The sequence below is a fragment of the Schizosaccharomyces osmophilus genome, chromosome 1, assembly GCF_027921745.1.
Source record: "Schizosaccharomyces osmophilus chromosome 1, complete sequence".
NCBI classification, from domain to species: Eukaryota; Fungi; Ascomycota; class Schizosaccharomycetes; order Schizosaccharomycetales; family Schizosaccharomycetaceae; genus Schizosaccharomyces; species Schizosaccharomyces osmophilus.
The window spans coordinates 5,241,730-5,267,741 of NC_079238.1; the positions used below are offsets into that span (position 1 = coordinate 5,241,730).

The 26,012-nt window shown below is 37.3% G+C and overlaps 8 protein-coding genes and 1 non-coding gene across 9 annotated transcripts; 4 read left to right on the forward strand and 5 right to left on the reverse strand.

The window, feature by feature from the left end:
- Positions 1–125: 125 nt before the first annotated feature.
- nog2 (ribosome export GTPase Nog2) lies at positions 126–2,047 on the forward strand (the record flags this gene model as incomplete). The annotated part of the gene is made up of 2 exons (XM_056181171.1): positions 126–917; positions 1,253–2,047. 2 exons carry the CDS (start codon positions 126–128, stop codon positions 2,045–2,047), a joined length of 1,587 nt encoding a protein of 528 aa, XP_056037126.1.
- Positions 1,029–1,115, forward strand: snR191. The gene has a single exon (XR_008803689.1). It is a non-coding gene; the product is annotated as a small nucleolar RNA snR191 (small nucleolar RNA).
- A 1,988-nt stretch (positions 2,048–4,035) lies between the features above and the next one.
- On the forward strand, positions 4,036–5,088 carry pof5 (F-box protein Pof5; the record flags this gene model as incomplete). Its single annotated transcript, XM_056181172.1, has 1 exon — positions 4,036–5,088. The coding sequence occupies one exon, from the start codon at positions 4,036–4,038 to the stop codon at positions 5,086–5,088; it is 1,053 nt and encodes a 350-aa protein (XP_056036919.1).
- A 339-nt stretch (positions 5,089–5,427) lies between these two features.
- Positions 5,428–11,005, reverse strand: cch1 (plasma membrane calcium ion import channel Cch1; the record flags this gene model as incomplete). Its single annotated transcript, XM_056181173.1, has 2 exons — positions 5,428–6,492; positions 6,533–11,005. 2 exons carry the CDS (start codon positions 11,003–11,005, stop codon positions 5,428–5,430), a joined length of 5,538 nt encoding a protein of 1,845 aa, XP_056036920.1.
- Positions 11,006–12,282: 1,277 nt separating this feature from the next.
- On the reverse strand, positions 12,283–13,002 carry SOMG_02382 (ubiquitin family protein, UBTD1-like protein; the record flags this gene model as incomplete). Its single annotated transcript, XM_056181174.1, has 1 exon — positions 12,283–13,002. The coding sequence occupies one exon, from the start codon at positions 13,000–13,002 to the stop codon at positions 12,283–12,285; it is 720 nt and encodes a 239-aa protein (XP_056036921.1).
- A 584-nt stretch (positions 13,003–13,586) lies between these two features.
- Positions 13,587–14,503, reverse strand: SOMG_02383 (acyl-coenzyme A thioesterase; the record flags this gene model as incomplete). Its single annotated transcript, XM_056181175.1, has 4 exons — positions 13,587–13,639; positions 13,684–13,897; positions 13,954–13,981; positions 14,028–14,503. The coding sequence occupies 4 exons, from the start codon at positions 14,501–14,503 to the stop codon at positions 13,587–13,589; spliced, it is 771 nt and encodes a 256-aa protein (XP_056036922.1).
- A 124-nt stretch (positions 14,504–14,627) lies between these two features.
- On the reverse strand, positions 14,628–16,256 carry vma5 (V-type ATPase V1 subunit C; the record flags this gene model as incomplete). The annotated part of the gene is made up of 8 exons (XM_056181176.1): positions 14,628–14,828; positions 14,904–15,135; positions 15,192–15,353; positions 15,416–15,514; positions 15,558–15,649; positions 15,715–15,809; positions 15,863–16,016; positions 16,110–16,256. 8 exons carry the CDS (start codon positions 16,254–16,256, stop codon positions 14,628–14,630), a joined length of 1,182 nt encoding a protein of 393 aa, XP_056036923.1.
- A 2,281-nt stretch (positions 16,257–18,537) lies between these two features.
- On the forward strand, positions 18,538–22,422 carry pmc1 (calcium transporting P-type ATPase P2 type, Pmc1; the record flags this gene model as incomplete). The annotated part of the gene is made up of 1 exon (XM_056181177.1): positions 18,538–22,422. The coding sequence occupies one exon, from the start codon at positions 18,538–18,540 to the stop codon at positions 22,420–22,422; it is 3,885 nt and encodes a 1,294-aa protein (XP_056036924.1).
- A 638-nt stretch (positions 22,423–23,060) lies between these two features.
- Positions 23,061–24,305, reverse strand: cig2 (G1/S-specific B-type cyclin Cig2; the record flags this gene model as incomplete). The annotated part of the gene is made up of 1 exon (XM_056181178.1): positions 23,061–24,305. One exon carries the CDS (start codon positions 24,303–24,305, stop codon positions 23,061–23,063), a length of 1,245 nt encoding a protein of 414 aa, XP_056036925.1.
- Positions 24,306–26,012: the final 1,707 nt, after the last annotated feature.

Below are 26,012 nucleotides of genomic sequence, written 5' to 3' on the forward strand. Positions count from 1 at the left end.
GCGTATAAGAAATTTTTGACTACTGAAAAGAAGTCACCTTCTACCAACCACATCTTGAAGGAGCGTGGTTGTGTGAAGCCAAGTTTTATTGATTTGAATTGGCTTTAATAAGTACTAAATACAACATGGGAACTTTCAAAAAAGAGCAAAGCAGAGTGGGCCGTGAAGGCGCCGAAAAGAAGCCCGGTAACTTGCGTGTTAAAGGTGAAAACTTTTATCGTGACGCCAAAGATGTTGCTAAGGTGAACATGTTTCGTGGCGGTAAAGCCAAGCACAATGCACAAGGTGAGCTAGTACGTGCCGCTGACTTTCAATCCAATGAAGTTCCAAAAGCTCGTGTTCAACCAGATCGTCGCTGGTTTAATAACACTCGAGTCATTGCACAACCTACGCTTACTCAGTTTCGTGAAGCTATGGGACAAAAGGCAAATGATCCTTATCAAGTTTTGTTAAGAAGAAACAAATTGCCAATGTCTCTTCTAGAGGAAAATTCTCACATTCCTAAAGTTCGTGTCCTTGAATCCGAACCATTTGATACTACATTTGGTCCTAGAGCACAAAGAAAGCGCCCAAAGCTTGCCGTTGATTCTCTTTCCGATTTAGCAAACGCTTCGAGCGAAAGACAAAATGCATATGAAGAAAAAGAAGAAGAGCGCATTTTGTCGAATCCAGAGCCGGAAAGTGATGTTACGATGGCTGCCCGGGATGCTATTTTTAACAAAGGTCAATCAAAACGTATTTGGAATGAACTTTACAAAGTTATCGATTCAAGTGATGTTTTGTTACAGGTTTTGGATGCTCGTGATCCCATGGGAACACGATGCCGATCTGTTGAGCGCTATTTGAAAAAAGAGGCTCCTCATAAGCATATGGTTTTGGTTATTAACAAAATTGATTTAATTCCAACTTCTGTTGCGGTAAGTAATTGCTTTTGAATATTTTGAAATGTTATAATTCGTGGTCCTTAACAGGAACCCATTGTTAAGTCAGGACTCTTTCGTGTGCTTTAAGCACTACCATTTATCGAATGTAGTCTGTTACAACTATGGGATAGTAGACATGCCTACCAAATGTATGCCCGTTTTGGTCATACCGGTATCGGTTGTATTGTCTTTTTTCAACGTTGAATACCGTCACCTTTTGTGGTCATTACGATGATTGTATTTTCAAGGATAAGACAAACATATATATCACCACGAATTATAATTATCAAATTTTAGTTTTGGAATTGTTTACTAACTCTTATTTTTAGGCGGCTTGGACTAAGATATTAGCAAAAGAGTATCCTACAATTGCATTCCACGCTTCTATCAACAATTCTTTTGGTAAAGGATCTCTTATCCAGATTTTACGACAATATGCCTCTTTGCATTCTGACAAGAAGCAAGTTTCTGTAGGATTGGTCGGATACCCGAACGCAGGGAAATCAAGTATTATCAACACTCTTCGTAAGAAAAAAGTCTGTAATGTTGCACCCATTCCAGGCGAAACAAAGGTGTGGCAATATGTAACGCTCATGAAGCGTATTTTCTTAATTGATTGCCCTGGTATTGTACCTCCCAGTTCTACCGACTCAGATGCGGACTTGTTACTGAAGGGTGTTGTACGAGTGGAAAATGTTAGTAATCCAGAAGCTTACATTCCCACCGTCCTAACTCGCTGTAAGACTAAGCATTTGGAGCGTACGTATGAGATTACTGGATGGAGCGATTCAACTGAATTCCTTTGTATGCTCGCAAAGAAGAGTGGCCGTTTATTAAAAGGCGGTGAGGCTGATGAAGCTTCCATTGCAAAAATGGTATTGAATGACTTTATGCGAGGCAAAATCCCTTGGTTTGTTGGTCCTAAAGGTTTGTCCTCTTCTGAGGAGGATGCATCTAAAAACGGAGATACTTTGACCGAAGAAACAATTGGAGAAGAAGGTCAAGAAGAAAATACAAATGATGACGGTAAAGAAGGTGCAGAGGAGTGGAATGGAATAGAGGAGTCAAAGGATGCTCCGTCAGCTGACGAAAAGACGGTTGCTGAATCTGTTACTGATGAGTAGGTTGGTTACTCTTATGTTTGACACGAATAATCATACTGGTTTGGGAACAAACAATGGCAAATAATTTAATCTTTTGGTTTTCATGGTTTACTGTATATTAATAATATTTTGGAGTTGAGTTTTTAGATTTTTCTACAGTATTTACTTTGACATGTAAGGTTACGTGATCGCTACAAGTGTGAAGGGCGTAAATAGTTTGTTACTGTTAAGATGGATTGATTGTGTTGTAGACGTAAGATGGTCCCTTTTATTTGAAAGGCTTTCAAACATTTGAAATGATGACCCTTCATTATGTACACGTTCTACACCTTTTGTATGCTGTCACCACTACAATTCTTTTAAATGAGCACGAAAAAACAATTATGTGCATGAACTGAGACAATGCACAACAGGAAGTATGCAATATCAACCCTTGGTGTATCCTATCCTTCGTGAAATTACTTTGAGTATTTTATTTTATGTTCAGTAATCCGGGTAGCACAATTCAGTTACTTTGAATGTTACCTTACAGGCAACAGTCTATGTTTATGCAGGATAAAGAGTTTGAATCAGATATAGCAGTATTCGAATACATGATTTCTTCGTGGATTTAACTCGAGATAAAGTGACCATGTTTGGTAAAGTCTTGCACACGCTTTTCTTTATAAGAGTGGAAAGTTGTTCGGGAGCGCACTATGAGACGCGTTTGTTTTGTGGGGGCAAATGCCCGATTCAACCAATCTTTTAGTAAAACATCTTGTTTAAGATTAGAAATAATTGAAAGAACAACTCCTTTGAGTCAACCTTGACATCGGATATCCTTAAAAGACTTGAGCCTTCCCAATGATTCTAGCAAAAAAGTGGCTTCCAGGAGTTTCTTTCAACTAAGAGATACTTTTTGAAACAATTTCGCTTATTTCAATATCATTATTTCCAGTGGTTCAAGATGTAGCAGAAAAAATCACAAGGAGGGTTTCACCTATTATAATTTAAACATCCATCAATAAAATGAACTAAAAGCACCTGTCTGTTTCAAAAATACATTTCTTAAAAGTCTGTTACCAAGCCAAAGTAACTAAATTTTGATATAAACCTGAATTATAGAAAACCCGATTTTATAAACTTGACGATTATGAAATTCGGTTAACAGTACTTCTTTTGAATGAATGAAAGGCTTCAGCTCAAATGAGAATAAAATTCTTTCACGCGTTTCGTCCTTCTGTTAAAAAACCCCTTTCTTCTATTCCAGACAGTCTGCTAGATACACTTCATCCAGATGCCATCAAATGTTATTGTAAAGCACGGCAGAAAAGTAGCTCATAGGTTCATTGTAGTTATTCTATTCAAAACAATTTAAAAGCAAAGCCAAGGCAAGTAAAAAAGTCATTCAAACAAATGAATACCCACTCGAATATCCACCCTTAGGCAAGCAGATTGAAAAAAAAGAACCCAAAAGCCACCACTATCAGTAAGCATGTCTTCAAGCGTGTAAAAAATTTCCTCCTTAAACGTCTCTTGCACCTTACATTCCTTTCAAGGTTCCAATTAAGAGTTCAAGTCGGGATACGCTTTCGAAAATTTCGAAAGCATACATGCTGTCAGCGAGACGCGTATTCCTTACCCTAAGGTTCTAAGAATCCAAGAGAGAGCTTGTTTGATTAATCAAGCAAACGAAACACAGCTACTGGGTTTCTTATGTTTTAAGAGCATACGTACGTTTCATTGAAGCTTCATGAATCCCAGCATGCTATGATTGTGTTTCCTTACATTGTAATAATCTCTTTAATTTTTTATTTCTTTCCGTATATAGTGACAGTTCCATATCTTCAGTACGTGAATGCGTAAAACTGTACTACTGTCACAAACATCCACGTCTATACAAGTGGTGAACTTACATATATCTTAGAAACGCCTTTTGAGTGGAATTTAGATTAAATGGAATAAACTAATTGTTTTTTATTTTCTTTTTGGTTTAAAAAGTACAAATAAAGCAATGTTATAGCATAAAGATGCTAAATCTTCCAACTGAAATATGGCTTCGCATTTTCGAAAATCTTGTATGCTGGAATCCATATGAAGCAAAGAATAATGGTGCTTTATTGAGAATTTGTCGGAATGCCTTCTCTGGCGGTTTACCTGTTATTTATTTTTTTCCCAAATTAAACGCAAAGAACTACGCAAAGTTTTTCAACACGATTAGCGAAACTGATTTTGGAAAACTGGTACATCATATAAATTTAACAAATATCTCTTATACATCAAAAGCTTCAATAACCTCTCGACTTTTGCGAAGGTGTGCAGAGAACCTAGAGAGCTTTTCAGGCCCACAAACAGGTCTTGGATTTACGGCGCTTCGAGCTTTATCCAACTGTACTCGTCTAAAGAAGATTGATCTTTCTGTCTTATCTGAGCGCATTGACCTACAGTACCTTTTTGCAGGCATCCGAAACCTCCAATACTTAGAATACATCGATTTCCCTGCTCTCTCAAAGTTTTCTCCTGGACATAACGAGTGTTGGCCGCCTTCGCTTGTTCACATCGGCTTCGCTGGTGCTATTACAGATGGTTTTGTTGCTCAATCTTCTTTTCCACCTTCACTGAAAAGCGTGTGCATAACGAATTGCCCTCAGTTGACAGATACGGGTCTTTTTACCTTGCTGTCCAAGGTGGGTGAAATTGTTACATCTGTGACCATTCAGTATCCTATGGCTGAACTTTCTCGCAACGCCCTTGATTGCGTCTTTCAGTTATGCCCTTATGCCAGCGTTGTTAGCGTTCCTGCGAATTACATTACTTCGAACTTGTTTGAGAGCTTATCTGAATCTGAGACTAGCCATAAGGTCGAACACTTAGAAATTAGCTATTCTGGAGGCTTATTAACCACCATCAGTTTAGTAAAAGCTGATGACATTGTTTCTGCATTGGCTGACGGCAAGTTGCCTCAACTCCGCAGATTGCAATATTCTATTCGTCTTGGTTGGAAGGAAGAGTCTGAGGATGTGCAGGATTTAGTTGATTTAATTGATGATCAGGGCGGTGAGGTTTTCGTAAGTGTAAAGTAATTACTTTTGATAGAATATAACTATTTTTTTGTCCCTTCGGTGAGAAATAGAATAACGATTAATGATTATTAAGTTTTGTACTATGGGTTGTAATTAAATATGTCTTTCAGTTATACTGATCTTTTATTATGGTTATGATTTTTCATCTACATAGACCAAAATCACATAAACAACTATATACAAGTAAGCAAGATTAAGGTGAAAAATACTTCCCCTAATTAAATATTTTTATATATATCCCAATTCCGTTAATAGTTCAATTTATATAACCCATAAATCACACAATCATAAACAGAAACCGGATATGCTACCGGGTACGTTAATAAATGTCGTAAATATTCAAAGCTCCAAATAATCATCAATTTGGTCAACGATTTGGTTCAAGTCTTCCGTGCTTCCAGCTCCTGCCGTGGTAACACCAAATCCTGCTTCCATTTCATGGGTAGAATGCTGATCGGAAACAGAACGCAACGAATGTGAACCACGAATAATAGCGTCTTTAAATGAAGGAGTTTGTGGAGTTCGTGGTATTTCGTTATCATTGAATGTCGACGCCATATTTTGACTAGGGGTAGGTGAGCCAATTTCCACTGAAAGCAAAGATCCCGTTGTCTGCGAAGGTACCAAAGAATTGGTATACGAGGGAGACCTGACACCCAACGAAGGACTTATCTGTAATTGATTAGGATTGAAGTTGTTTTGAGAAGAAGTTTCTGAAACAAGGGGTGCTGAAAGATTTGAGACTTCCTCTAAAGTAATAAAAGGATTCTCCATTGCTTTTTTTCTTTCTTTTAGGTGATTGAGGAAAGTGCGTCTTACGTTCGATGTTTCGATTAGGTCCATTAATTTTTCGAATCTGTAAGTTTCTTCTAATCGTGAAAGTACGTATGTTCTGCGAATAAAATCTGATATAGGTAGAACTAGCTTATGATCAATGACTTTATGCAGGACAATGACCATCAGCATATCTGAAAACGAAACAACGTTGCCAGGAAGCATCATAAGTTCCGAGTATAATAAATTAAGAGACTTTCGACGCTTTCGAATTTCATCAACATTTAGATCTAATAAAGCATCGTCTAAATCGTTAAGGTTAATCTTGGCATCGTATTCAAACTCGTTGTCAAAAGATAGATTCGAAGTGTTGTTTCCTAGAGCATCATTCCCTAGCTTCGTCCTAGTTACCAAGTTTGTTACCGAAAAATCATCCCTATAGACCCTGCAATCGTAAACTCCTCTTAACGATACCAAAAATCTAGCTACGTTTCTTTTTGGAATAAAACCTGTTACCATTGGGTCAAAAGGCGCCCAAAACTGTTTAAATTGGCGGAAATCTGAGCGCCTAAGAGTTTTAAAAGTATTGGAACTCACATAAGTGAAATTTTCGAAAACAACGGTAATGAACTAAATATTAGTAATGGCAAAAACACGAAATTGAACTTACCATGTTGACAAAGATGTACATTGACACTATGTTCCACGAGATAAATAAGGCGTAAGCCCAAGGTCTATTACCACAATCAGAGCTATAGAAATCTGTATCGTTGACACAATTCGGGAAACTAACAGCGTAGTCATGCATGACACTATTCCACCCTTCACCACAGGACATCATAAAGAGAATAACCAAAGCATTTCTAATTGACCTAAAATTGCGGTTGGTACCTCCATGCTCGCCCATTTTTGTGAGACCAAAAATTTGGTTAAAAGCGATAGCAAAAGTAATAAAAAGAACAAGCCACGTAGCAATTAAGCTCATAACCGAGGGCAAACTGACAATAACAGTTTTGAACAATTGATCGAAACAATCAAATCTAGGAATTAGGTGAATGGTAATTAAGCTAAGGAAGATGGTCTGTATTAACGTTAGTGATTTGCTTGAAAATCCAACTAACGCTAAAATGTTACAGGTGAGACTTCCAAATGTAACAATCACATCAAAAATATTCCAAAAGCTGTGAAAGTAATAATATACGGAAAGTCCGTAAATCCTAACTCCAATATTAATAACATATAATACAGATAGCAATAGGAATATAGAATTCCTAACATAAGTATAAGCAATTGGGCATGGAGTAAAAATAGTCATTAACGTTATTACATGAAATATGTAAATTCCAGTAAATACGTTTCTCCATTTACCATGTTTATCCACTGAAAAGTCATAGCAGCGCCCTCGGAAACCCGGCGGACGTACAGCTGATCTAGTTGACGGTCTCATAGATTTAATCAGCCTCTTCAATTCCAACCAAGCCTTTTGTTCTGATGTATAAAATGCAGATCCAGAGCGCTCTGTATAGTTTCGGATAATAATAGCGACAAACAAAGTTAAAATATAAATAGTAGATATCAAATTAAAAAGTACAAAAAACATGGCATAGCCTGAGGAAGCATTGTCCTGCGGTTGCATATTCATTCCGGTGATATTCATTACATCTCGCATAACGTCAATCCAACCCTCTAAGGATACGATTTCAAAAAGAATTAATAAAGCATGGGGGAAACTATCAAAATTGTAAGCACTTGGATTGCTCCAAACTCTAGGGGCCCATATTTCCCAATTATTTGGAGATGCAGCATATTCATGTATACACTCACCCCTAACATTCACGTTGCTATCATTACAAGAATATAATTGCCCGCCAAATATATTTTTTGCCCAAAGAGCAAAGGGAATTAATAAACTTAGTGAAACAACCATAGCAGATGCTATTTTGAAAAAGCCGCTGATAAGTACATCATGAAACATATGTTGCGGCGCTCTAGTAAGATTCACCAGCCTTAATACACGAAGTGCTTTAAAAGCTCGAAAAGCTCTTGATAAAGAGCCGCGATTCGTTAAAATTGCGAATATATTAATCCAAAACGTAACCAATACGAAAAGATCAATGCAATTCCAGGTGTTTCTAACGTATGCGTTTGGCGTGAAGCAAAAGCCATCAGCAATGATTTTAATGGCCGCTTCTAATGTGAATATAAGAGAGAACCCCACTTCGGTCCAAATAAACCATGCAGTCTTTCCCTCCTGACTCAAATACATATGGTTTCGTTCATAAATAGGGGTTGTAACGCATGCTAATGCCACGGCACAAACAATACATGCGTAAATAAATACTTGAAAAATTCGATAGATCCATTGGTTTGGCTCCACGCCTTTATATCGTTCATTGCAACCAGGTTCAACTAGTTTTTGACATAGTTTTCGAAGGCCATTCGATGGTTTTATAAACCAAAACACATAATTAAATTTAGGATGTTCTTTCAGATACTCTGCTTGTTTGATTCTGACGAATGCCTTTGCTGCTTTCATGTCCTTTTCGGCTGTTTTGAGATTCATGTCTTTGTTCCATCTTAAACCGATAATCTTCTTAAAATATGCTTGCGAAAATGGATCCTCCCGCAACAAAAAACTTTTAAGTATACTAAAAATCCTAGAAGGAGAATATTTCGGTGCGTTTGGAGAGGTATCGAAACGTGCTTCTAAACGTTCATCTGAAGGTATCGTGCTGTCGTTTAAAAACCCTTTTATAACCGAATCTTCCAAAATCCATTTTCGGTATATGTCTTCCTTATCTTTTCGAATTTGCGAGTCGTTTCTTTTCAAGAGTGCATTTAACGTTAGTGATGCTTGGAATGGGTTATAGTTCCTAAGTAGTCTGGCCAAATACATCCTAAGTTGCTGCAACTTCAAATCGGTATTGCTTCTCGAAAGATTGAACTGGATTACGGATATAAACATACTAAGCACTATATTGTTTGAGAAAACAAACCAAAGCGTAAAAAAAGCAGCAGGTAACCACGCCAGTTTATAAGGTCCTAGCCTTTCCTGGACATTGTAAACGATATCCGTCCAATTTTCGGAAGAGAAAATTTGATACATATTTAAAAAAGCGGCATAAGTATTTGAAAAATCAACGTCGTTACTTGGATCGTCAGAAGGCGGTAGGTTTTGAAAAAGCCTTACTGACAACATGGAGGCAATGAAAAGCAAAATAAACAAAAATAACATCAAATTCAGAAGCCGAATGAAATTAGAGAATAGCAATTTTGCGATCTTACGCGTATAAGGTACTAATAGCACCACCCGATAAACTCGTGCAATGGAAAATATTGATAACCATCCGCTGAGGAGTGGATTGTTACAAATAGGGGGAGCTAATGAAATGAGATTCATTATGGCAAGAACAGTATCCATCCAATTCGTATATTTGATGAAAAATCCTCGCCAATTGGGTAGGTATGCAATAAACCGCAACAGCATTTCAAATGCCAGAAGAGAATTGAAAACACAATAAAAAATATAGTACTTCCAATTCGTATTGTTATCCACGTTGTAAGAATGAGTAGCCAAAACGATGAAATAAACTACTATGAGCGTAATCCAAATATAATCTGAATAGCCTAGATAATGTCTAGAAAACCTGTGTTTTATATATACGAACTTACGTGGTTTCTCAGTTTTCTTATCTTTGTTGTCGTCCCTTGTTTGCAACAAAAGGAACGAATTGTCGACGACGGCGATGACAAAAGACATTAACCAGAAAGTTAGTAGAAAAGTGCCAAATATGAAGAAAACACAAGATACGAAGTACTCTGCATCCATCATATCGTACATCAAGTCCGTAAATGTATTCGAACTCATAATAACAAAAATAAGTTCTAAAGAATTAAAGAAATTATCAAATTTTACTGTATTTTCGTAGGGATTTTCGTAATCTTGACAGACACTATTTTGCGGACAAATGTAACCACGAGGTTTAACATTGGAAGACTGTCCGGACGACATCACGTAGGGTTGTATGGTTCCATTAAGCCAATATCCACCGCAAAACTGTCCCGTAGGGATGGATTGAGACTGATCGTCAGCAATCCAGATACACTGTCTCAAAAAAGATCGTTTGAAAAACTGTACCCCTAAAATGGCCATTAACACGCCAAAGAACCCTACGAATGATACGACGTGAACTAAAAGCGATGAAGAATCTTTTAAACTCCTCAGTATACTTTCCGTTCTTCGAGTCACATTTAATAGTCGTGTTAGACGAAAGCTCGAAAGCATAGCAAATAAACCATAAATTCCGTAATCATTGGAGAATAACATGACCCAAATACTGATAATAGAAACGAAATCTATTCTATTCCACGAGTGACGCATATAAGACATATCCCGAGGTCTGCCTTTCTTATATGAATCAACCAGTGAGTGAAAAGAATATGAACCATCATATACTAAACCAAAGAGATAAACTTTGAGAAACATTTCAAGCGTATAAAAGCCCGCTATAATGAAAAGTATGACATTGACACTAGTTTGCTTATGATGCGGGTCATCTGATTGAATCATAAGGATCACACCTTGTGTTAAGATCAAGCAGAATATCAATATGTTGTAGGGAATTGACATGTAAACCTTCTTGCAGATGTCCCTATACCTCCGATCACGAAAGCAACTGTCATCTTTTGGTTCTGGGCAGGCTACTACTCTCAAAATTGAGCTGTATATTTCTGAGAGGATCTTTGTAAATATTGGAGATGCTCTATGGAAGTAATCGGGCTTTTTTAAGGTGCGCTTAACAGAATATTTGTCACGGTTTTTTATGCCCTTTTTTAGTAATGTTTCATCAGGGTGATCAGAAGTCCTAGATTTCGACAAATAAGGAGAGTTCATCTCCAAAAGACCAGGGTCGGTATTTTCCTTTTGTACCGGGATCCCAAGGTCGAAAAATTCTGAGTCATTTTCATTCAATACTTCATCAAAGTCATTGTCAGTGAAGGGTCTTATTTGCTCTACATGCTGCTCCTTATAGTAATCAGAGGAGCTATCTGCACGTTTTGATGGGGATGTATCTTTTGGGTAGTCCTTCAGCGGAATAGAATATCCATTTTCAGAAGTTGAGTCTTCACCGCTAGACCGCATAATACGATTTATTTGATAAAATCAAAAAAGAAACCAATTCCAAGGAAAACGTTATTAGTAGGAAAGGTCGTAAAAAATCAACGGTGATAAAATATCAGCAAGTAGTTTTCAATGCAAAAAGAAAAAAGGAAAAGGGATATGATCGTTAAAAAATATGCAAAACAACGGAAAGAATGAGCAGAAATCAACGAAATTTCATAAACAACTGGGAAGAGAAACGAATAATAAGCGAAAATTATACTACAAATTAACTCATGAGATGTTGAGTAAAGAAAATTAAACTTATTTCGTGCATCAAGTTAATGAAAACACTTGAGCAATAATTGTTATTGCTCTGAGTTTTCGAAAGAAAGCGATGAAGGGAATTTTGAAACAAATAATACTTTAGTATGTTCAAATTTAAAAATTATAAATACTTCTTGCTTTTTCCGGACGAATTTGACTATAACTGTGGTGATTCTGTGGGTTGCTGTGGTGAAGTATGTGCTGTTACGCAAAGTAGAAATGATAGACAGAAAAGTATCGCTGCCATAAATGTGGTAAATTAAATTTCACAATATTAATAGCAATAATAAAACTGTACACAGCAAATTGCTACCCTGTACAACTTTAAATGATTATACAATTGTGGAAAGTTATACTATAATTTACATCAAAATCAGAGTATGCTTCAGTGAAATAAATATATGAGTATTCATCCCATCATGCCTAGTAAAGTTTGCCTATACTATAGCTCCTATACGATGCATGTTACAAAGTGTTTGAAAATACTCAGGTCGAGAGTAGAAACAATTCGTAGCAATTGGCATCAAAGTTTAAGGAATACTCAACAACTGTAACCAAATCAAGAGCTAATTGAAAGAAAGACGTATTGTTTCCGGTAATTTCAGCCAACCCAAGTGGGACTGATTTCGTATAGAGAGTATTAAAAAGTATTATAAGAAATGAAAAAAATAAACATGAGGGAACTAACATAACAGGAATTAAAAAAAATGCAAAAAGAATTAGTGCGCATCTAACAGAGAGAACTAACTAAGGCATTGGCTTATAAGACGCGATGATGCACACGAGAAGGCAAAGAAAAAAATTATTCATGATATTTAAGATATGCAACAACGAAACTGGAAGAAGTTGTGGATAACAAACATTAAGAACAAATATGTTGCTAAAAAGAGTGGTAACAAAAGAAAAGATGATTTCTGTTTGAGGAAAGGAAAATTTGTACCTCAAATTTCCTCACACATACAGAAATCAAATTAAGAAGCGTTGAAATTGTATTACATGGCCTGAACAACCATACCTGGAGACCAGCCCTGTTGACGAAGAGTTTTTTTCCAATGTAAGATGCGACCTAGAAAAAATAATCTCTGAACCGAATCTAAACCAGCCTCAAGAAATGCGGATTTCGCTTGGAGCAAAGGAGCATTTCCATTGATTTGAATTTTGTAATCCTTTTCGTCCACGCAATAGCGAATTATGACGGAGTCTAGAGGCTCTGGTTTTTCAGCATTATCCACAGGACTTACAGAGGTGACTTGCGTGGCAGTACATGTTTTCTCGGAATATTTTCCATTCTCAAGACTATTATGGGAGGTTTCTTGTTCGTCATCGGATTCTTCCTTCTCCGCAAATGCCCTAGGAATTCTAGCAACGATTTTTGGTATTTCATAGAAAGTTCCTTTTGAATCATAAGCTCCCTTTCCAATATCGTTGTCAGGTATTGTCAAATCGGCCGCAGAAGCCAATTCAGTTGCTGACTCTGCATTCCCTTCGTACAGCAAGTTAATTATGTTACGCAGTGCTTCCCAAATTTCTCTGGATCCTCCATAGGCCCAGCAGGTTTCCCAAAATTCATTTCTCGAGGTTTCCACTTCCTCTCTGGTTAACAATGGATTTGGAGCATATAACTTGGGTAACTTTAGGATCGATTTTGATGAAGACTCATTCGTTTGGTTAACATCTTGACGGGATTGTTGTCCGGATAGACATTGACCCATCCTGACTGTATCTCATAAATTTTTCAAATTAAACTTTTGTTTGGCTGTTGACAGGTTGAGCGTGGCATAAGACAAGTTGACGTGTCCGCCATTTTTCATGTTTAAAAGCAATTTTCTATTTTCCTTTTTAAAATTTTATTTTCACTATATGTTTTGTTTTCTAATCTTTCTTTTCAGACTTGCTGATACATTGTTAGACTCAGCTCTCATCATAACATAACATAACAGGGTAGTGAAAGAAACGATGATAGAGTATAATAAAAAGAACTTCATTTCTTCATTTAGTATTAATTAAAAGCATTATGTTGAAAATTTGTACAGAAGGACAGGTTGGTTCCACTGTCTGAACTCTTCAAAACATTAGAGCTCACATTAAAATGTTTGTTATGAATCACGGACGAAAACTTACTATTCAATAAAGCAAGTTATTTTCTATTTGTCTGAAACCGGCCATTCTTGCTTGTCTTGTGCAGAACTTCTGATAACTGCAAAAGTATCATCATTTAATAGTAATAAAGACTTTTCCCCTAATTCATTCCTTCGTTTTCCCACTTTGGATAATCATTGGCATCCGCAGTGTGCGCTTATAATTGGAATGGAATTACATGCTTAAGGTACTTGGCAAATCGAGGTTCCACTATAATGGTCAATAACAATTTCACGTAATTTTGTAAAGCATACCAAAAAGACCGTTGGCAACTGCAACGCAAGTCGAGTCTTCTGATCCTTCCTTCTCTGGTAGCATATAAGCAGTACCGTGTACTTGGGCTTTGCGTCCTTTTGTCCATTCAAGCTGTGAACGTAAAACATAAAATCGATCTACGTATGCCTTTGATGGACTAGAAATTGACAAATTCGCTGTTACGCCAATTTTGTTGGGAAGACCCAAGAAGCTCTATTGCACTCGGTTAATAAAATGTACATTTTTATGAATCTCTTGCGTCCTCATACACTTAAAGCTAAGATTTCATCCATAAATCTAAAATAATTAGCATGAAAGTCATAATTGATTCCTTTCTCCGTACGTTGCAAGCAAACCGGGGTGAATAGATCCATCTTGGAGACCAACATCTTTTCCAATGTGTGCTACAGCTAAGACATGAGCATTTTCTTTATTATAGAAGATTAGAGGAGGTACAGTAACTCTTCCGTAACCACCCAATAGGTTATTTGTAAAACCATGCTGGCTACGTTTGAACGGAATTCTGAGTTCACGATATGCTGGATCACGGCGCAACTCTTGAACAAGATTTAGGTCCTGAATTGAACTTTCAACATGAGTTATTTCTTTCACTTGTTCATCAGTATATATTACTGGATAGATGTGGTATTTTTGAACAGCACCTGCCAGTGAGTATCCAGCAATGCCAAATCCCGTAGTCATAGCACCAAACGTAACTGCACGTCTAACTTTTGGTTTAGAAACTTGTTTTTTTACACCCATCCAGGTAAAGGCGGTAGACTTTTTAGCTGATCCCAGCAAAATTGAAAGCAATCGCATATTTTATCGGTTTGGTAATGGAAACTCTTCAGAGTCAATTGGGTTTGGACTATCTTAACGACATGTTGAACAATGCAAGCAGTCAAATTGCCATGGAATAAGATTAAATTAGATAAAAATTAGACTAATAATTAAAAGACTTTGTTGGAATAGAAAATAGTACATAAGGTAAATACTCTTCGTGCAAATTAAGCCCAGCCATACTTTCATCCAAGTTTGCATTCATATCGTCAGAGGTTTTAGAATTCCTACTCGTGTTTTGTTCTAAATAGGAGTATCTCTGATTTAGGATTACCTTTATTTTCTTTTCCGCTTTCTCGATAGGCTATTAATGTTAGCTCGATAATAACTTTTAAAACGCAGGGATGATAACTCAAGCCAGCTGCTGCTTTTTTCTTACTTGAAAAACTACAGAAGAAAAATCTGGAGGCAGACCGTAGCGTAATACGCTTTCCGCGTAAACCGAGAGGCATTTTAAATGAACCCAATGTTGGAAAATTTCTGAAAATGCGATTTTTGCGTACCGTAGTAAAGAGGAACGGACATGCTTTTCTTTTTCAGCAGCATCGTCAAATTCGTTTTGCTCGCTTTCACGGAGTCCGGATTCAAAGGCAAAATCACGAACCACGTATCTTGTGCATATGTTAGCATAAAATAGAAAAGAAATGAGCCACGCAGTGTAGCATACCTTTGTTCTCGAAGCTTTGAGATAAATTCTTCAGCAGACTTTTTGAAAACAATAATCGTATACAAAGCATACTCGCCGTCTTGAGAAAGTTTTTGAGCAGATCGTGGAATTACCAAGTTTGCTAGAGTTTCATACGAACTTAGGAATTTCTTTTCGGCGTTCCTAAAGATATGTCAGTAAAAAAAGGTTCTCAGTAACATTACGGATTTCTAACTATTACATACAATGGCACAGCAACAAAAACATTTTTCATGTAGTCAGAGTCAACGAGAACATCTTCTTTACGGACTATACTGGCCAAAGATTTTTGTGACAAATTTCCACTACAACCCTGTTAGCATAAAAAACCAAAGACGGAAAGGTTACCTTTTCTTCTTTTGAACAGATTGATAAGCATTACTAGCCTGTTGAAAGTTGCTCTGTCTAGTGCGAACGTCATTTTCAAGAGTAAGCACTTCCTGTTGAAAGATTGGTTAACAAAAGGCATTCATATGGAAAGTGAAACACACACACACACACATACACTAGTAAGACTTTGTAGGATATCTGTAATACTGTTGCTTATACGAAAGCGAGAAGCATTCCATTGAAAGGAAGTGATATACTCTAACGGGGTTTCTAAAGGGAAATGTTAGCAAGAAAAAAGGAATCAAGAAAGAACCGGCACATACTTCCATCAACCAAAAAGTAGTCTTTCAATTCTTCTGAAGCAGGAGATACCAAGGATTTAATGACTTCAGTAATTTTAGAAAGCGCAGCAGAGAATTGAGTGTCTTGCTTGGCGAGTTGTTCATTCTGATTAATCAAAACATCTAAGCTTTCTACCTGTAACACATAGGTTAGTTCTGGAATGTCTCTACGTCGTTGGAAATGGAGATGGAAGACTCACTGCTTTGAGACGATAGTCGCACTACTTACTTTGAACAGAGGCACATTGAAGGGGCCAATCGTCTGCGCGAGTTTGGTTGATCCTGCAACTAAAGAGTAATCAAGATCATCCTGTAAATCGCTATTTGCTCCCCCATTAGAAGGAATCGACAGTATCCAGAAATCAGCCTGAGACATTTTGGAAATGAGGGCCAGACTTCAATCAAACCAGAAGGAGGGAACGTAAATCGTTTATACGTAAGAAAGAATGGAAAGAAAGTAAAATACAGCAGAAATTTGAGTCTGAACGCGTAAACCCTTTGTAAATGCTGAAAGGTAGGTCTGGAGATACACACGGTGTCGGAGCATGGATGGAAGGCTGTTTGTAATATCGTATTACAGAGTCGATTTCCAAGGCATGTACAAAACAAGAGAAAAAGGGCAAAGGAAGGAAAAGAAGAGCCGGGAACTTTCAGAGAAGTATTTTGAAAGGGTTCTGTTAAATACAATCGTAAATTCGAGAGCAATAGGAATCGACCGCTTTGCATAAAAACATCCAAGGAAAATACAAGGAATTGAGTATAGGTTCGAGTTGTTTTTTCGGTGGAGTGCATTTCTTTTTGAGAAATTACAATCTTTATTCAACAGCACTGACATTCTATTCTCGAAAAAGTTTTGAGAATCCCTAAGGAGTAGAATCAGACTTTGCTAATTGGGTACTTGAAAGAAAGCATAGAAATTTCAGTTTTTCGTTTCCGTTTTATATGTGAAAAATAAAAAAACTATATTGATTTCAATCGTAGAAAGATTCATCAGTAATCACTCAATTTTCTCTTTCTCCTACTTTTACGACCAGATAGATCACTTGAATCTCTCTCTTCGAAACACGAAAAGGAACCCTAGAAACCCAGATGCAACCTAGCACCACCGTCCTTGTTAATCCACAAATGTTTCAGGTTACAACAAAATAACTACCAAATGGCTATGCTACTACACTCTATATTGAAATCGTTTGTTTTTCTTGTTCTTCCAGAATTGCATCGTTTGCGACGTCCTAAAGTTTAGTTTATCTAGGCGAATATTCCTCTCGTTGATCCTAAGCTATCTTATCTTATCGTATCTTATCTACTAGAGCATTCAATCTCTTCGATTATGATTAGAAAAGTTAGTCATAGCTAAGCCACGATTATTCTCAGATGACGCTACCCTTGTGCATAGGAAAGACGCGGCTTTCGTGTATGAATTAGTAAAAGAAGTGGCATTTACCATCGAAAAAAGTGCGATATTTGAAGCCATATGTAATGAACTATTTACGTAAATAATCAATTTGTTTACTGATGTTATTATGGACGAACGGATCACCCAAATTCCGACTTAATTGCTGGGAAGGAGAGAAAATATGAAACCGAGTCGCATTTACAGAACTTTTTTCATAGATAACTATTTTATTTACTTAGAAAAATACATTTTAATAAATTCAAGTCGTTTCGATAAGAATTGAAGGAGCGGCGTTTATACATGCTGTTCTGATAAACCTTCATTCAGCCACGATCAATGTACCATAGTGCAGACTGAAACCTGCCAACTACCTATATCAAAACAGCCCACGTTACCACAACTTTCAGAAAGTAGAGACGTGTTTGAAGCAGAAATTCAGTGCTGTAGCGATTGAATTTTCTTGAAATTCTCAAATCTCGTCGTTGCCCTCTTTCTTGAAAGGCTCGGCTTTTTTTTATTTCTCTTCCATTAGGTTGTCATTTCTTTGGTAACTATTGAAAACACGTTCAGCTTGATTCTTTGTCTTGAAGAACTCAAGCTTTTTCTTACATAAACGCGGGTTTTTCATTCCTTTTGTACGTTTGTAAGGAATTCGAAAAAGTACTATTACTCCTTACCTGGTCTATTTTATTTAGGTGAGAATCAAAAGAAAGATTTGGTAACTCATGTTATTTTTGCTTTCAATTCTTTACGTGCTTTTTTAAACATATTTCAAGGGTTTTATTTCATTATATTTTTCTTTTTTTATTTTTTCTTTTCTAGCAACTACAATTTTATAAGGAATTGTTCTCGTCTGTCTCGTTCGAGCAGAAACTTATCTACGATTTTATTTATTTCAAAATTCTTATTTCAACTCTTGTAATACGTGACTCGGCTGACTGGTCTTTGGCTCTCTTTCGTCACATCCTTTTTTGACTTACTTCAGGAATAAAAAAAATTGTCGGAAGCTGTGAAATCAGGTTTTTCTAATACAAGTCTTTTATTTTCCTAAAAACAAAACTTTGCTTAAATCGGTTTCTCTCTTAATAATTGATGCTTGTTTAGGATTGCAAAAACTAGAAGCTTCCCATATTTTTTGATCGTTTCGGATTTATTTTTTCCTTTGTTTTATTTTTTTGTACCCATATTGGTTTCCCTTTCCTCTTATTTGAACTGCTCATCTTATTGGGTTCTTAATTTTTGTGTTTTCTAATTCTCTCTCATGGCTTCTCCTGATCAACCGAATCAGCACCCTGACGAGGGTTCAGATCATAATGCTGACGTTTCGTCCCAGGCACAGCAATACCTCCAAATTCCTCCTTCAAAACCGAAACGCGGGAACAGCTCGAAAAGCAATAACACAGCTACCTCTCGCGTTCCTAGTTCTTCGGATACCGCCAGACCCTCTTCCAGCCGTGATGATTCTAGTATGTATGAAAGTTCTGATGATGATAAAAAAGATGACCCTCCGCCAGATTACACTAGCAATCCCTCCGTCCGTTCCCAGAATAATCCGTCCGACGATGAACATTCTTCTAGTACTTCCGAGGTCTCCATGAGTCAGTTGTTACATAGTGAGTATGAAGAAGCTCCATTTGCTTTTCCTATACCTTTGTTACAAAAATTCGTAGATCCAAAAAGCACAGCCCCTTTGCATGCTGTTCACGGTCTTCCTGGTTTGTTTAAGGGGTTTCGAGTTGATCCTCACAATGGTGTATCTACTTCTGAAATACACTATTCCGATAAGCTTTCCATGCGAGATGTCTTGGATGATAATTTGGATCCTATGATGGATCTCCACCTCGAAAATACAAGCTCTGCCGAAAACCATGAATCCTCTGAATTGCCAGATAACTGTGATCGTATTCAATACTATGGTGCTAATAAATTACCAGAACAGGGTTCTAAAGGATTAATTCGCTTAATGTTGGAAGCCTTCAAAGATAAAGTCTTAATTTTACTTTCTATTGCCGCCGTCATCTCGTTAGCTCTTGGCTTATATCAGACATTTGGTCAACCCCCGAGCGTCGATCCTATCACCGGAAAGCCAGAACCACGAGTCGAATGGGTTGAAGGTGTAGCGATTATAGTTGCTATTCTTATTGTTGTTACTGTTGGTGGTGTCAATGATTGGCAAAAAGAATTGCAATTTAAGAAACTCAATGCAAAAGTAGCGAACTTTGATGTTCAGGTACTAAGAGATGGTTCTGTTCAATCAATATCTGTCTTCAAAGTATTAGCCGGAGATATTCTTTTTGTTGAAGCGGGTAATGTGGTTCCTGTTGATGGCGTATTAATTGAGTCGAACAATTTGGTTCTTGATGAATCTGCTATGACGGGTGAAACAGACGCTACAAAAAAGGTAGATGCAAATGTGGCTTTATCCCGAACAAACCCTGATACTGATTATGATAAAAAAGCAGACCCGTATCTTATTTCAGGAACTACAGTCTTGGAAGGAAACGGCAAACTGTTCGTTACTACTGTCGGTGTCAATTCTTTTAATGGCCGTACCAGTATGGCTATGCGTACGGAGGGACAGGTGACACCTTTACAGCTTCGCCTTTCCCGAGTTGCTGATGCAATTGCCAAACTTGGCGGTGCTGCTTCTCTCTTGTTGTTTGTGATTCTTCTGATTGAATTTTTGGCTCATATTAAGCAAAATTCGAACTCATCGAAAACTAAAGGACAAGAATTTTTGCAGATACTTATTGTTTCAGTTACCCTTTTGGTTGTTGCTGTACCAGAAGGTCTTCCTTTGGCTGTCACCCTTGCATTGGCATTCGCAACTAATCGTATGCAGCGTGATAACAACTTGGTGCGTCATTTACAGGCCTGTGAAACAATGGGAACGGCTACTAATATTTGCTCCGACAAAACCGGAACACTGACTCAAAATCGAATGACAGTGGTTGCTGGTGGTTATGGTACGGATCTAGTATTCTTCAACTCAAACGAAGCAATACCATCTGGCATGGACAACAATTCTGATAAATCCAAATTTGAAGAGGCTGAATCTAGTGCACATGCTATTAAAGGACTTTCTTCAGAATTGAAAGAGGTCATGTTGTATAGTATTGCTATCAACTCCACTTGCCGACAAATACTTGATCACGATTCGGAAAAGCCTGAATTTATTGGGTCGAAAACAGAAACAGCGCTATTGGATATGGCGGTAAATGATTTTGAGCTTAAGGATGTTGATAAAATGCGCAATAGAACTGAAATCGTTCAGTTTTTTTCATTTTCTTCAGATCGAAAGGCTTCTGGTGTTATTTATAAGCACGAGGATGAATATTATTTTGTCGTCAAAGGTATGCCTGAAAAAGTATTACAGCAGTCCTCAAAGGTGATTAGCGGAACTTCGCTTGACGAGGTTCAAGAATTGGAGCCTAAAAGAGACTATTTTAATCAAATGATTACAGGGTATGCTAAAAGATCGCTGCGTACTTTGGGTTTTTGTTATCGTAAATTCTCTTCTTGGCCTCCTGAAGGAATAAAAATGATGAACGAAGACAACCATAATCCATTTAATTGGGACGATGTTTTTCAAGACATGACTTTCTTGTCGTTCTTTGGTATCATGGATCCCCTCCGTCCTGATATTCCCGTCGCTGTCAAAGTATGCCAAGGTGCTGGTGTAGTGATTCGAATGGTTACCGGTGACAATATTGTCACGGCAAAATCCATTGCTAGTCAATGTGGTATCATTACTGAAGATGGTATCACAATGGAAGGTCCTGAATTCAGATCTCTTTCAGAAGAACGCCGATTAGAGATATTACCTAAATTGGATGTTCTAGCTCGTTCGTCTCCTCTCGATAAACAGCTACTTATTGAAGGTCTTCAAAAACTAGGCAACGTTGTGGCAGTAACTGGTGATGGTACAAATGATGCACCAGCCTTAAAGAAGGCAAATGTTGGATTTTCGATGGGCCGATCTGGGACTGAGGTAGCCAAGGAAGCTTCTGATATTATTTTGATGGACGATAACTTTTCGTCCATTGTTAAAGCCATTGCATGGGGTCGTACTGTAAACGATGCGGTTAAAAAGTTCTTGCAGTTCCAAATCACGGTGAATATCACTGCGGTTTTTCTTACTATTATATCTGCTGTTGCTGCTTCGGATCAGACTTCCGTGCTTACTGCTGTTCAGCTTTTATGGGTTAATTTAATTATGGATACCTTGGCGGCTTTAGCACTAGCCACTGATCCTCCAATGCCAGAGGTTTTGAATAGATCACCTGAAGACCCCAAAGCATCTCTGTTTAGTTTTAATATGTGGAAAATGATTATTGGTCAATCGATATACCAACTGGCAGTTACTTTGGTGTTGCACTTTGCTGGTAACCAATTATTCCACTACTCCGATCGAAGTAATGATATGAAAACAATCGTGTTTAATACCTTCGTATGGCTTCAACTATTTAATGAATTGAACAACAGAAGACTTGATAACAAGCTCAACATATTTGAACGAATTACCCATAACTATCTTTTCGTTGGCATCTTTTTGGTTGTTGCAGGCATTCAGGTAGTTATCATTTTTTTCGGAGGAGCTGCTTTTTCTGTCACGAGAATTGATGGTAAAGGTTGGGCGATTTCTATTATTTTTGGCGTTATCGCTATTCCGCTTGGTGCTTTAATTCGATGCATACCGAATGCCTTTTTAAGGAAAGTACTTCCTCTTAAGTTAATTGAAAAAGTGCTCTCTTGGGTCATGCATCCAAGATTTCGTGCAAGGGGTACTCATGATAATGATGATTTGGAAACGAACAGGCTTATTCCATTTGAGCCATCTTCACCGAATGAAGTCATTGATTCAATTCGAGATTCTCTTTCTTTCGTGCAAAAAATTCGTGGGGGCCGTATAAGGAATTTGCTGGGCTCTAAGTTTGACAAGCAAATGAATGCCCTTCCAGAAAGAGTTCGTCCACGGGTGAAGAGAAGATTTTTAGAAATGCGTAGTCCGTCTGCGGCTTCCAATACGAGCGTTGCTCTCATGGTTCCGATTTCGACATTGTTCAGCGAAGCCAGTGGTAGGCTGGGTGGTCAGGATATTTGGACTAACAATGAACAGCAGAATTATGGCAAAACAGCAAAATAAATAAAAATTGTTTCAAGAGGTTCCCTGCTACCTTTTTATCACTTGTCTTTTTTTTTTTGGTTTCTTTTCTTACTAAGAGAAACTTTATTAATGTTATATGCCGAGCTTTTTTAATTATTAATAGTTGCCTTGAGCGACATTTCTCTTTTACTTGATTGTTTAGTTTGTTCTGATAAGAAAAAATTAATTAAGTACCCTAAATAAAAGTTCTAAATTTATTTACATTGCCTATTTTCTATGTATGGTATCGTAAGAATTGATTATAAACCTGATTTAAATGAATACAAATAATTAGCATAATATTTTGGAGTTGAACATTCAACGGGTATTCCTATTGCCTGAAGAAAAAATGCGTAGGATATCAGAGATGTAGTATAGAAATAAATATAATCTTTGTAAAGGAAAGTATACTCGAATAACCAAAGTTGGTTGTAAAAGAACACTCTGGAAGGAATCAAGGAAGATAATAGCGGCGCTTCATAGTAGCTTTTTTGGTTTTTTGGTTTTTTTTTCCTAGAGTTATAACAGTTTTGGAGTTTTCAGTCATCGTTTGAAACTGTGATAAAAAATGAAAGCAATGAAGAGTAAAGTTAGACTGAAGGTAATAAGGTATATAGATGTTGAAAATACTACAACTGTTAATGACCGTCACTGTTGATAGAAGAGGAAGGGTCAGATTGAATCTCATCATCGGCATTATGAGTAACAGAAAATCTTTGTCGAACAAGCTGATGCACAAAAACGCTTGCCTTGAGATTCTTTTTAGAAGCATATTTTTGAAAAAATGCTTTGTGTTCGACGGGTTTGTTGTGATATTGAAGGAGAATGAAAGCAACGGGTTTTAATGTATGTTCTTCATAGCCACCAGAAGCTTTAACAAGTTCGGCGCTCCATGGACCACGACGAAGAAGCCTACGAGCAAGATACATGGATGAAGCTGCAATCATGGAGGGACGGTATTGGAGTAGGCGATGTTCAAAAAGATAAATCTCAGTCAAGTATTTGCCAAGTGTACGTGTTTGAACATCGTAATTCTCAGACTTTGAAATTCGTCGGATAAAGTTCAAAGGACTAGGGAAACCAAGGTCATAATCAAGGACACGAAGGATATATCTTTCAGCAGTACAGACGTCTTCAGCAGTGAAAGCACCATCAGTCATGTATACAAAGTTTTGAATAGAAGGGCACATAACTTCCTCATACTTACTGGCTATTAAAAGAGCACTGATACCGATTAATTGGAATTTAGTTAAAGAGCAAGCACGCAAAGATAGAAATCGATCGACAATATTGACAGCCAAGAAGAGGGTTTCAGGCATCAAACAAAAGTTTGTGTGGATTTCCACAAGCCATTCGTTTAAGATCTCTCTCATTTTCCATGTTAGCTCTTGTTGTTTGTCCATATATGCCGCACTGGGAAGACACTTGCTTTCCAAACTTTCCATGTAAGAAAAGATTTCTGGCTCATATTCTTCAACCATTAAAGGATTGGAAGGCGTGAAATCAGTGTTAGTGGAAACAACCTTCTGGGATCCCTTTTCTAATGTTGAAACGGCATTATCAGAAGACTTGTTACGCTTCTTGGTTTGAATATGTTCAAGCTCTTCCTCGGTGGAAGGAACAACCTCAAGAGACTGTTTTTGAGATTCCTGAAGGGAACGCTTTTTGGTAGAGGGTTCTGATTCTGAAGGATTTTTCAAATTGGAAACATCAGCAAGGGCATTACGACGTGGAAGCCGAATCTCAAATTTTGGCTGAGGCTTGGTGCCAAGAACATTTTTTGTGTCTGTTTTTGTTTTGTCATGGTCCCAAGCGGGAGCATTCTCGTCATGGTATTGGGAAACAGCCTTTGTAGAAAGGTTATTGTGGCCGGCAAAAGACATTGTATATATAATAAAGAAATGTGTAAAAGCGGAAGAAGTTTGAGATTAAGTTAGATTGCTAGATGGGAAGAAGCAGGAAACAGAAGAAAAGGAGGGACGTAACGTAAGAAAGAAACGTCAAAAAAGGAAAACGAAAATAGAAAGCAATTATTTTTGAGTAAGTGAGTATTGGGAGAGGGAAGAAAAGCCCAGAGGTGGTTGGAGGATGAGAAAACAGAGAAGTATGTCGCAAATAAACAAATCGAAAAATGTAAACAAACCTGAAAAGAGGAAGAAACGCCGAACCCAAAGAAAATATAAATAAAGTCTCTTTTTCTTTCAAAGAGAAATAAAAACAAAATAAAATAAAATAAAATGCTTACCAAGAGTCAAAAAGCTTCACGTTTGACAGAACGTCGCTAAATCTAGACAAGAAAGTCGTAAACAACAAAATAAGAAAGATAAAAAGATAAAAAAGAAAAAACAAACAATTACAAAGAGCTTTAGAGGGGGGAAAGAAAGGATGTCGAGGGTATGCGAAATGTTTCGAAAATGGAATGACTTGGACGTCTTTCACAAAGAAACAACACTCGAAAATTAATGTCAGAGGAGCAATTGCACGCTATGAATCAATTGCCAGTAATAAACACATGTATTGTGAGCTCAAAATTAACTGAAAAAAAAAACGGATCCAAAGTCAAGGATGAGAGAATCAATCCGTTTGGGCGTCAACGTTTGAAGAACTATAATAGAAAAGAATTGAAAATCAGGATTATTGGACGGATCGAATTACAGGAGAGTGAGAAGTGGCTTTACAATCCTTTTTGTGGGTAGAAGGCACCAACTACGTTTGTCCTTAAATAAAAAAGAGAAAACAAAGAATCTTAAAAGAAATAATCAAAGAATACTTAGTATGAAAGAAAAGATTCACCTTTACAAAGAAAGAAAGAAAAAGGGAACAGAGCAGAATGTCTAAATCAAGGAAGAAGGGGAATCTCAGCAGAGGGAAGCCAAAGCAGAAAGAAGAGAGACGATAAAAATCAAATAGCAAAAATGTGCTTGAGCTTAGGCTTGAGTTGTCGATATCGGTCAGTTTTCAAAGACAAAATTTTGCTTCGCGAAAAAGGGTAAAAGCGTCGTGTGTGTTTGTGAAGGCACGGCTTATGAAAGGAAACAAAGGCACAAATGATCCGGAAAAGGGCAGGGTCTTTCCACGTCTATGATGACTCAAGACGTACCAACCTGTAAAGGAGTAAGAAAATTCTCTTGGAAGCATATAAAGGATTGAACGCGACGCGACGCGACGACGCGTATGCGTGGACGTGGATGATGAAAGGGAACGTGAAGTGTAAGTGTTCATGGTCTTTTGGTGTTGTGGTTACTTGAATTGCCCAATCATTGTCGAGATAATTATCTACGACGAATCAGATCGCGTATAGATGGAGACGCGCAAAGAAAGCGCGACGCGTAGCATTAACAAAAACAAAGCAAAATAACAGTTAAAAAAACAAAAAAACAAAGAAACAACATGTTTCAATGGGAAAGAATTCACTCTGGATGCAGACAATGCGATTGCAGATGACTTGGAATCGTCTTTCCTACATTATATACCTACAAAGCTAAGAGGAATCAATAAAGCTACATTTGATTTGGAGAGAGATCGATTTCTTGCATAAAACCCAATTCATTATACATTTATTTCATGAAGCATACTTTTAATTCCCTGCT